At 42.2% G+C, this 12,832-nt stretch overlaps 1 protein-coding gene across 2 annotated transcripts in view; it reads left to right on the top strand.

The window, feature by feature from the left end:
• The window catches only part of CTNNA2 (catenin alpha 2), a 2,570,005-nt gene that overhangs the window by 1,679,372 nt on the left and 877,801 nt on the right, over positions 1–12,832 (top strand). For both annotated transcript variants that reach the window (XM_069204683.1, XM_069204674.1), the window contains exon 8: positions 990–1,070. In XM_069204683.1, the coding sequence (XP_069060784.1) occupies positions 990–1,070 (81 nt within the window). The remainder of the gene's footprint in view (positions 1–989; positions 1,071–12,832) is intronic.

Here is a 12,832-nt window from a genome sequence, read left to right as displayed (position 1 = left end):
CTGAGGGGCCACACCCCCCCAACTTTTTCCCGACAATGAGTCTGTTTGTCAGGCTGAACAAAGGCCAGCCTGACAGACACTTTTCTCGTTCAGGTTAGGTAGCAAGGAGCCAGACGTGCTAAATGCGCAGGGAGAGCATCTCTGATTGCCTCAGACCTCAGTGCTTAAGTTTTAAGTTTAAGACCTGAAATGCCAAGGGCCAAGTGTCAATCAGTAATGCTCGTCACAGAGTGGGGTAGGGTCAGCAGTCTCACTGACTCCATCCTACTGTGTGTCAAGTGGGGAACTGATGCCTTCTCTCATTGGTCAGCCAATGAGAGAAGGCAGCAGTCCCAACCCTCCTGGGACCTCGAGACGTCTGTCCTGGAGAGGTGCAGCGAAGGTAAGTTTTGTTTTTTGATGTTTAGTGCATGCATGCATTTGTGTATGTATGTGAATGTGAGTGAGTGCTGTTAATGGGTATGTGAGTGCATGGGTGTGAGTGAGTGATTGTGTGTGTGTGTGTGTGGGGGTGGCATTCCAGCCCCTCCTTGCTATGATTACCAACCGCTACTACTCTAGTGTTAGACCTCAGTTGTAATCTCAATTTTGTTTTCAGCTTTAGAATGTGAAGATGAATTATTTATTCTTTGAAAATTCATCACATTTAGTATAAAATCCAGGTTCCTAGTTCTCAGCCAGAACAAATCTCTCTTGCTACTTTCCTTTAATGCCAAGCAGCAAAAAATGTAGCTGCAATACATTCTCCATTTTTTTGCATGCATGCACAATGTTATATAACAGGCATATAAAACACATAATTCTGCATAATGCAGTTTTCGACATGGGTGTTTTCTGATTTTCACAACATCATTTTTTTGTTAATGAATTTCATATCCATATTGAATGTGTCTATTGTTTCTATAGCCTTGGTTTGGATGATAGCACCTTCTACATAAGGTGACAAACATGGCATAACATAACCACTTTCATGTGTGTTTCTCTTACAGACTGGAAGGAAGGAAAAAGGAGACCCACTGAACACCGCTATTGATAAAATGACCAAAAAAACAAGGGATCTACGGAGACAGGTATTACCTCCTGTTATTATCACAAGCTCATTGCTTCCTCCATTAACAATATTTTGTTCAAGGTCTCAAAATCTTTGCTTGTTGCATATTTGTTTTATAACCCTACAATGCTCCAAGCACATTGTGTTTTAAGGATCTACTGTAGCTCAAATGAATGGACTATGTTATAATGTATTTTCTGCTAGGTAAACAGCGTTCAAAGATGAATTTAGTGAAGTAAGACCAGATTTACAAAACATTCTCCATAGGTAGTTAAAACATACTCCTTTTCTAGATAAGATTTGAACCTTTGAGAGGTGTTTACAACAGACTTATAGTAGATTTATTGTGTACACCTTTCCTTCAATGTTTTGTTTCGTTGAAAAGTAAAATACTGACCAATTTACAATGAGTTAACCACTTCTAGAAAGGGAGCAACTCCCCCACACTCGACGCAGGCCCTCGTTTAGACCTAACTCCCAAAAATATTTTCTGGGCTTACTTGTTTGTTTTTCATCCATTTTCAAGAGTCAGTCCTTAATAATCATGGAAAACAGCTTCATAAATCATAATAATTTATTTTTCTGTTTCTTTCCTGTTCCAGAAACCAATGAATAAATAACTAAACATGGAATAAGACAAAGGTACTTGAAAAAATAGTTTTTGAATCAGCTTTGAATATTAAGTTGATGTTCACATTAACAAGTGAAATAACACACACCTGCCCATAAAATCAATTAGAATTGAGGCATAATAATTTATTAATGAAATAGATTCTTCACCAATGAAAAGACCAAGATGCACTAAGTTAATTGAAGTCCTTATAAACCTTAAAAGAATAGCCCTCCTGTTTAGAGATTCTGCAGTTTGACACAAATAAATCAACAAATGTTATTTTTTTTAAATCGAAAGCTTATAATGGCCATTTGCCAGTCCAAGCAGAAATGCCTCAACTAACTAATTTAAAATACGGATAATATGTCACAGGGAAAAATTGAGAAAATACGCCTGGCCATGATTTTAAATTTTAACAAAGTTTAATCGGGCTTTAAGTCTTTTAAGCTTAAAAAGATTGTTTAGTTGAGTATGAGTAGCAAATGTTATGTGCTTTGCTTTTATATAACAACATTTTCAATAGTAATTGGTGCATACAACAAAATAACATCATATATGAAATAAAGTATGTTTTACCACAGATTAAAAGGATATTGCAAGCACATGATGAATGCAGACACCATGTAGAGGGATAAAGCCAAAGGTAGTGCTCCTAAACAAAACCTCTAAGATGGCTTGCAACTGCTTTGTAACATATGGCAGAGAGTATTTTTTTTTTACAACACATGATGACACCATTAGTACTCCTGTAAAAAAGGTTAAATCCTTGTTTTTTTGATCCTTTATTTGAAAGAGATAGAATGGTGACAGATATGTTACATGAATGGAGCATTTTTAGTTTGAAAGTAAGCACACATATACGCAAGTAATTTGTGGAAAAAATGTAAGCAGTTTAAATGTATGTCAATTTAAAAAGGCTGTAGTTAAGAATGTATCTGTGAAGAGATGACATGTCCAATAGAATAAAGATGAAAGAATGTAATGAGGTAGCTATGACATGAAATGTGTGGGATGAAGACAAGAGGGCTGAAGAGCGGAGGAGCTCTGCTGGAGATGTCATAAAATGAAATAAAAAAGAAAAGAAGAAGATTTGGCTGCAGTGTGATCTTTACAGTATGCTAACATGCAGAAAGCGTACTTTTTGCAATAAACTACAGCAGTGCAAACAAATGAGTATACTGTTATGCCACCTTTCTGCTAAAGACTGTTTCGTTTCAGGAGAGATAGTTCAGAAGAGCTTTAAAGCCAGTTCTTACTTACTTTCTTTACACAGTAATTGTAATTCAGCTATATGACGTGTGTGTCACACTGTCTTCTGTCTCTTGCAGCAGGCATTGACACCTGAAAACTGAACTGTAATAAGTTGTTGCACTATCGTAGATTTGTCGATTTGTAACACAAGTGACTAGTGATGTCATACCTACACTGTACAAAGACAATTAGAGACAGGTTTCTATGCACATATTGTATAATTATGTGTAAAACATTATTATCTTGTCTCAAATGTTCAAATTTAATAATCAGCCAGCATGTAGGTTTTTTGACATAAGAGCATAGCATTAAGCATTCTTGATAAAAACACTGAAACCGGACAGATCATTATGATGATATTTAATCTAGCACAGAAGGCATTGAACAATTATTTGTTCTTCATAAAACATATTATTCATTTTTTATTTCTTTGTATAAGTCAGCTAATACTTTTGTTCAACCACTGAGCATACAGCCAGTATTTGTGAGGAGTTTGTTGTAAGTGAACACCTTCACCTATTTCTTTCTCTGAACTTTATTTCTGCCCTTGAAGGAGGGATTTGCCCTGTATACTTATTTCCACAATATGTGCCTTTTCAAGTGGACCAAATCTTCCATGTTGGACTTATTCTTAGGGAGAGGTACAGTTCTGAGCCTTTTGATTGAAGTGGGAAAATCTAGCTCTTTGTATGGTGTATATACAGTTTGCCAGTTTTGCTCACCTTCACTTTTGGGAGTTTTTTGCTTAAACAAGACTGTGTATTTTGCTAAAGGCTTATCCAGCTAAATTCTCCTCAGAGTTTTTAAAAAAAACTTTGAAGTGGGAATGTTCTCCCTTTGGTCATTTCTGAAACTTTGAAAGCTTTGTGATGATCACAGCTACTGAATGGTTTCTAAAAACAGTATAATCTTAGGGAGGGAAAGTATCTGCACAACCTTATATGTTGCACTTTAAATGTGAGTGTGTCCTAGTGAGGAAGTTGTCTTCTGGGTTGTACATAACCTATCTGCATAGTAAATGGCTCAGGACCTTGTGGAAAACCACAGCAGCATCTAATTGTGCTACCTTTCAAGTTGGTTGGAGAACAATAGTCATTTAGCAATGCATCCAGAAACAATTGGTCTATCAGAGTGCCCTTAGGCATGTTGTAATGTCCATTGTCCAGTCTACCCAGCATCACTAACCTAAAAATAGGGAACAGGCTCACCTTGCACTTTATAGTGTTAAATATGTATGCATACCAAAGCAACACCAAGAAATGAACAAAAACAGATACTAAATCCAACCTGTTGTTTTGAAGAAGTAGAACTTTCGGTTAGACCACATTTAAAATATTTAAATTTGGGGTGTAGCAGCATTTCATTAGAGTCTGTACATTTCATAGATGAAGATTTACAACAGTGCCCTTGATAAGCTTGGTTCTTGTTCATGTCTATTTTCCTGCATTTTTTTGTAAGCTGAGAATAATAGTCCCTGTTTAACACAGATATATAGACCAGAGCTGATTCAATTAATCTGAAACGGGGGGCCACCCAAAGCACACACACTATGAAAGTGGCTTCATAAAGGTGTCTCTTGATGCAAACTCAAGATGGCGAAATTTAAAAAACATTTTGGGTGTTAGAGCCTGATTACAATTCCATGAAGATGATGACATGATGTACTTCCCAGACCTAAACAGTCATGAGTACTGGGTAGTCGACTAGCATGCCCTATCCTGTTTGAGAAATTAACTAATGATTGAGAGTAAAGAATGTTAATCCAGACTGCCATATGCAGACTGAAGTTAGTAATATTGCATTCTAGATAAATGTCATCCAATGTGTAATAATGTAACTCTTCAGCTTAACTGCATTTATTAATGATCAAAGATGGTTACATTTAAATAGCTTTTTTTTATTGGTGGTGCTATAAAAGGGAAATATCAATAGCTGGAGTACAAACATCATGTTATAGCTACACAGTGAGTCATCTATTCTAGAACCAATAACTGCCTGGAGGTAGTACTAGAATCTAAGTAGCCCAAGCAGCCTTGTTGGTAAAAATGAGAAAATAATTGACTGTGAAGCATGGTTTACTAAAGTCTCACAAGAAGGCAGAAATTACTGAGTGAGCAATCCGCTACATGTGTCTTGGTATGTCGTACTGAAAAGACTGATATTCTAGATGTCTTCACTACATAAATGTATTCATTCATGTATTTATCCATTGGCCCATGGATGCGTTATCATTTGGCTCTGAGTGATCTTGTGAAAAGTTTTTTTTATAGATTGCAGCTTTTTACTTTACTCACTCATTTTGCCATGAGATTTTTATAGCGGGTTTCCTATACCCTGTAATTATGACCAAAAAAGAGATATTCAAGAACGTTTGTAACAAGAGTTTTGCCTCAAGGGCATGAGACCAGAGCCCAGCAGAGCATACTGAGGATTCAGGAACTGCCATTGCTTTCACTCCTTAAGAAACCACAGATACACCCTTGTAAAGGATCACTGAGCTCAGTCCTGCTATGGAATACCTGCATATATATTGTGTTTCTAATGAAATCAAATTTGGCACAAAAAATTGTCGGAGACCCACTGTATTACCATGCCTGGAGGCTATGCAAATCTTTGCATTCTCTTTGCTATGCTAAATCTGTTTTACTGGTTGAAGAAAAAGAAGTAGGATGTATGCTCATGGATACCAACAAACTCAGGCCCTCATTACGGGTTTGGCGGTCCAAGGACCGCCACAGTGGACGTGGCACTCACAAATTACCATGACGCTGTTCCCAACGGAGCACAGCCAATACACTGCCAGTACCGCCAGTGTGGACGAACCGCCGTGGTCGGCAGCAGGCATCTCCAGTCTGGCGTGGACCATGTTACTGCCGAGCATATTATGAGGTTGCACACCACCAGGATTTCCCGAGCAGTTGTACCGCCACCAAAACCCTGGCGGAAACCAATAGTATAAAAGGAGACACTCACCGTCAGCAACACAGACGCGTCCGGAGCCTCCATAGAGCTTGAACTTGAAGTCTTCACATTGCTCCTGATCGCCCTGCAACTCCAGAACCAGCGACGGCTAGGAAGACAACAGCTGTAAGTACACCCACCTAGCACACACTGGAAGGAAAGGCAATAGTACACACCCACACACAACACACATATCAGGGATGGCTAGTGATGGCCACACACATGCAAACAAACACCCGTAACCAAAACACATCAACATACACACACGCACACACAAACTACACACACCACGGTCAACATACATGTGCCATCAACACACCACTCCGCACACACACATCACCGCCAATGTCTAACACAAACACACAACACCACAGACTCACACAACAACATCACTACCACAAACACATAAAGGTGTTGGCAAGGAACAGCACTTCACACCTCCACATGAAAACACATACCCACAGCAACACGTAACAACCACACACAACCAATTTATACCAAAACACTGCCACACAATGTGTCAGATGTCACACGCATGCACACCCAACAATCGCACAATGCCACAAAACACCATCACAACATATCACAGCAAGTATAATGTACAAAGAAACCACACAACACATGCTGCAACACAATCACATCACATACACAAAACACACAAAATAAATTGCACAAATTCAACACATCCATCATGAAGGAAAGGCAGGACAAGTATGTTTCCATCTAGACCAACAGGTGGTTGGCCCATATATAATAAGCATGAATAGATAAAACCAAATAATATGTACAAATTGGGCCAACTGACCGTCCAAACAGTCCAAGTGCCACCAGGCACATATGGCACTTGTGATTGCCCCCCAACTTGACTCCTGACTGCAAAGTGGCCTCCACATGGTAGGGACATCGAGGGGTGAGGCAGGCACCTCAGGGGTGATAGGGTGGTGGTCGAAGGGGGGATGGGGTTTGGGAGGGGGGTCCTTGGGTTTGTGTTTTGGTGGAGGGTCTTTAGGTTTGTCCTTGGGAGGGGGATGCTTGGGTTTGGGGGTTTGATTTTTTGGCAGGGGTAGGTGCATGGGCAACATGGAAGTGTGGTGACTGTGGGTATGTTGGGACTGTGGCTGGATCAGGGAGTGTTGGTGTAGTGTCTGTGTAGGAAGGGTGGTGCGGGGTCAGTGGAGGGAGTGGTTGTTGTTGTGGGTACAGGTGGGTGTTGTCTGTCTGCATGTTGGTGGTGGGTCTTATTGTGGCTGTGTTTGTCACTGCGAACCATGTCTGTTGAGGTGGATGAATGGCGGTTTGACTGTGAGCTCTGGATGGGTGTGGGGAGAGGGGTATGGAATTGGACAGAGGCAGCTAGAGGGGGGATGGAAAACAAAGGGACACTGGCTGCCGTCAATGAGGAGGCCAGAGCCTGAAAGGATCTCTGCAGGCCAGTGACGGCACAGTGAATGCCTTCCAGGAATGCATTGCTCTGCTGTACCTGAGCTGCCAGTACCTGGATGGCATGCACGATGGTTGACTGACCCACAGAGATGGACCTCAGGAGGTCAATAACCTCCTCACTGGGGCAGCAAGGCTGACTGGGGCAGGAGCAGAGGTGCCTGAGGTGAAGGAGATCCCCGCCCACCTGGGTGAGCGGGCATGGGCAACAGGGTGGGGAGCAACAGGGACAGCTGGTAAGGTGGTTGGCGGACAAGGATGGTGCTGGGCTGATCCCAGATGGGTCTGCCACTGCCAGGGAGCGTCCATCGGAGGAGGAATCCGAAGATGATGCAGATGATCCCGTCTCCCTCGTGGCACTCCCCTCACCCTCCGTCCCACTGTTCCCCTCAGCTCTGCTGGTGTCAGCTTCATGGGTCCTACGGGCTGCTGCTTCCCCACTCGCTGGTGCCCCTTCTCCTTTGCCTGATGATGCTGGTGCACACAAAGACACAGGGAGAGCGGGAGGGAGAGGGAGAAAGATAGGGTACAAATGGATCAATACCTACCTACCATTAACACAGATCAACAAGTGCATCGTATTACATTATGGCATGGCATGCTATTACAATGGCACTGCATTTCAGAAAATGCAAATTGTGAATTGCAAGGTGGAATGCTCATGATCCCGCTATTATGGGAATATTTTTACTTAGTGAATTGGTCAAGGCTGAAACACTGTATAGCAGCATTGTGATTGCCAGGGTGATGTAATGCATGACTTTTAAACAACAGGGTTAGACTCCAGGCACCTCCCAGGGGATTTACCACATCTACTGCCATACCATAGTTGTAAAGGCTAGACCATGGAATAATATCTGCTACAAAAGATTTTGCAGTGCTATTTGCCCACATAGAATCACATGTAGCAGAATGCCATGGTTTTAGGTCAATATATGTCGCTATATGACAGCACGGTAAGGTATCATATCCAGAATACTGTCCCATCGAGGCAATCCGTTTATAGGACCCCTGATGCCACCCCCACAATCAGTCTATAGCAGCTACTGTTCAAGACAGAGATAGCCTCAGTCATAGTGGGAGACACATACTGACGTGTACTTACACCTCAGGTACATTGAGGCAGATGAAAGAAGCTAGTCTGACACAATGTATAGGGCGTCCACACTCACCCAACCATCAAAATTGTCAATTGGATGTACACTTACAGCATTGTATTGCCACATATAATCCATTCAGAGCCTGGCAGGGTGACTAATTCCAATTATCGATGTGCATCTGCCATTGATCACATGCACATCTGCCCACAAGTAAGCCACCCAAACCCAAACAAGGCCTATCACGTGGGAGGTGGGAGCCTCTACCTTCCCCCTTGTGGCTGCTGTGCTGCCCTCAAGCACCCATCTACCTCAGGGTAGGCCACCGCCAAGATGCAGGCATTAGGGGGGGTCAGGGTCCGATGGACACCGCTACATTATTGGGAGGATGTCCCCAGCTGGGCCTCCACGGTCTTCTGGGCCCAGCTTCTCAGGTCCTCCCACTGCTCTCTGCAGTGGGTGCTCTGCCTTCAATGGACCCCCAGACTCTGCACTTGCGATGGCACACCATATCCCTTTCTTCTAATGGGCGCTTCTAATGGGCGCTGACCTGCATGGGTGACATAGGCAGAAGGAACATGTCATGTAGAGGGACAACACATCAGAAACAGTGGACTACTCACATCATACACATCACATGCCCACAATAATGTGTTCTTCACCGCACAAACGCATGTACTCCATGGTCCCTGCGTGCATCTACTCCCTGTGTGGCGTGGAAACGCTTTACAGTCTCACACACCCCTATCACACAGCACAATGAAATTAGGCTCACCTGCTCCTGTGGTGCCCCATGCAGCTGTCCTTATAGAGGTAGGATCCCATCCACAATCTTCTCCAGCTCCTCTCGGGTGAAAGCTGAGGCCCAGTCACCTGCAGGATGTGGCATGGTAGCTCCCAAAGTACACAGCAGCTCATTTAGTGGAGGTCTTGCTTGCACGAGTGTCAGGAGTCAAGTGAGTTAGGCAGCAGAAAATGGCAGTTACAACCACTGCGTACATGACTGTCACTGCCAGCGGTGATCATCATCAGCTCCAGTTCCCCACAGGCAGCAATTTGATTCAATGAGGAGTTGCACGACGGTTGTGACCGCCTACCAACATAACGACATATGCCGGCGGAATTAGGTCGCTTCCATACAATGCACCCAGGACAGGCAGCTGCCATTTTAGGCACATATAATGGTTTGTAATGAAAAAATAAGTGGCTCATGCTAGACATATGTACTGAATGCAGTGTAGGTCTTTGTTCTGCCATCAGGGCTGGGTCCATAAATGTGATTATCATGCCACAGTGATGTACGATGGGCATTTGTCAAATCCAGTGCATGACCAGTGGCTCTGTACCTCATAGGTGGTGTAACCATATGAGGCAGTGGCACAATGATGGCAAAGGATGTGGCAGATCACCATCTGCTATTCCGCCCCTTCCTAGTAATAAGTGCAGGAGATAATGGATCAGCATTTACTATTCTACATTTTCCCTTGGAGTTTTTTTATATCCAGGGGAGGCTGTGATAAATAGAACCCTTTTCCATCTCAGTAGTGGAAATGACTGCTGTGAAGTGACAGCAGTCCATAATCATGATCAGATTATTAATGAATTGGCTGTTTGGTGATTTTGATAAGAGTGTTTTTAAATAAGGTCATTTTTGCCAGATGTATCTATTGTATGCTAAGCCCTCTTTTTCAGGTGTATGTGGCCCTTATGATCAAAATATAAAACCTTGACACTCCTTATCATGCTTCTGTTTTATTGATACAAGGAAAAAGCACATCACCTTAAACTCAGCTGAATGTCAAGTTTTCCACAGGAGCTCTCTTGTTATATATATGAAATCCTAGAACCTGGACACATCAAAAGGAAGAGGGTAATTCTAAACTATGTGCAAAGGCAGAAATGGACATAGATTTAAGGGCATATTTAATGTGAAGTGTCATTTTGAAACTGGAATTTTTGGGAAATCAAAGTCATTCAAAGGACTCAGAAAGTGGATTAATACTGCTGAGTTTCTGTTTTCAATCACTGTTTCTTTGCTGCCTATTAATAAGCATCTTTTCTCCCTGTGAGAGCAGTTTCCTCTCTGTGTCTGCCAGCCTCTCTGCAGGCAGACAAACAGAGGAAACCTCCACTCTGATGAACGGAGAGCTGTTTGACAGCTCTCTCCATTAGAGCAGAGTGTTTGCTGTGCTGACAGTTGCCGCCAAGCCACAGCAAACAGCTATGTCCCAGGGTGGGCACCCCTGGATATAGCAGGAGCCAGCCCTGGGGGTGAGGTCCCCAGGCCATCATAGGCTCCTCGACATAGAATAGCCCTGGGGAGGTGACGGTCCCCAGGGCTGCAGGAGTCCAAAACGGACCCCCCTCTATTTTTTTTACAATTTGCCCTGGGGAGGTGATGATCACTGCTGCTGCAATGGGGGAATGGGGTGTGCTGCCTGCATAGAATTAGATTAAAGCCCTGGCGAGTTGGCAGCCCCCGGGGCTGCACTGGGGGCTGAGTGTCCTTCACAAATAGAATTGAATTACAGCCCCAAGGAGGTGGCGGTTGTGGTAGTTTGAGGAGTGAAAGGAATTCTGTGCATGGGACTGATGTCATATCTGATGTGGCATCTACGTAAGAAAATTATTTCTTTCTTTTTGACTTACATGGTTTAGGAGGAACAAGCCTAAACTGTACTGTTTACTTTTGAAATAACATTCCAAACACGTACAGCACCGCGCGGGCATTCTTTCCCCTTACACGCGCTAAGGGAATAATCGCGTGGCAGCAGCTTGACGTACAAAGTAAATAAACAGGATTGCGCGCCCGCTCTACCAAATTCTGGCATCTTGCTAAAGAAGAAAAGATATATATAGTTAGCGGTGTGCACGCAGCAAACGAATACACAGCGTGAAGTACAAAGTACAAAGTAAATAAACCCGCGTCTCACTAAATAGGAAATGGAACCTGTATTCAGTGTTGTACGCGCAGCAAACGAATACACATCGTACGTTCGTGTGCGCGTTTTGGATAGTAAAATCGACAATAATTAATTAATTAAATTAAAAACAACAAAAGTACATGTCTTACCTGTGGATTGGCTTCAATTGTCGCATTAACTCTTTCCTGAACCAAGAAGGATCTAACAATTTAACAAGGGAGATTTCCTGTTGAAAACGAGCCAAAAGCTTTTCTATTGCATAAAGATTAGCAGAGGCACAAAATAAAATTCTGCAATAAACATTTTTTTTTTATAATTAAACTTTTCATTTGAAAACCTAACATGCAGAATATTGCGCCTCCACCTTTTTTTATAACGGTGCCAGGGGAACCGCCCATCAAATGGTCCAAATGGAAGAAAACGTTTCTTCATTACTCAAGAGTTTGTGGCACAAATTTATCAAATGAAAGGAAGACGGCACTCCTAATGCATTGTTTAGGATGTGAGGGTCAGATTTTTTTAAAAATGCTACCAGATACAGGTGATGAAGGAACCAATTGAAATTAATTTGAGTTGTGTTTAAAAAAATGTGATCTACATTTTCTACCAAAAGTCAGCACTATTTTAGAAAGATACCATTTCGGGATGAGAGAACAAAAACCAGGAGAAACAATTGAGGAATATATAACGGCGTTAAGGAAGTTGGCATCCACGTGCAAATTTGGAGCGACAATTGATGAGAACGCATCAGGGACCAGTTCATGTTAAGATGCTCAAGTGACAAAGTGAGAGAAGAACTGTGGAGCAAAGATGATCCACCCCTGCACGAAGTAGTCATTCTGGCTAAAAGAGTGGAACACACATTGGCATGTGTTGAAGAATTGGAAAAGGGCAGAAACTTAACAATTAATAAAATCACAGCGAGAAAAGAGAATCCTAAGTAAGAAGGAGATTGTGAAAAAGGAGAGGAGAAAGTCATACAAGAGCAGTGACCTAAATTCAAGGACATGAAGTTCTATCGTTGTGGCAACAATGGACATTATGCATCATATAAGAAATGCCCTGCCATAAATATGACTTGTAGGCTATGCAACAAAAAAGGACACTTTGCCAAATGTTGTAGGTCATCAAAAAATCAAATGTCAGTAAAGGTTGTGGAAGATTGCATCCTATCTGTTTCTACTACTGTTCAGAACAAAATTATCCAAATGATGTTGTTACAATTTTGGGAGTAAGCAGCGAAGTGCTGTTTGATTCAGGGGCTTGGTTGACACTTTTGTCAAGTGATGTCTTTGATGAACAATTTAGTCACAAAGTTAACTTAAAGGAACCTGATGTTATTCCGGGTGCCTATGTTGGACAAAGTATTGATTTGAGAGGGTATTTTGAGTCAGAGATTACATTCAAAACTAACACCATTTTTGGACAAATCTGTGTCCCTGTCAAAGGAGATAGTGTTCTGAGTTGGCCACACCAAAGAGATCTAAAAGTTATT

The sequence above is a fragment of the Pleurodeles waltl genome, chromosome 1_2 (genome assembly GCF_031143425.1).
Source record: "Pleurodeles waltl isolate 20211129_DDA chromosome 1_2, aPleWal1.hap1.20221129, whole genome shotgun sequence".
Taxonomy (NCBI): domain Eukaryota; kingdom Metazoa; phylum Chordata; class Amphibia; order Caudata; family Salamandridae; genus Pleurodeles; species Pleurodeles waltl.
Note: the sequence above shows the minus strand (reverse complement) of the source record. Positions and strands in the feature narration are given on the sequence as shown.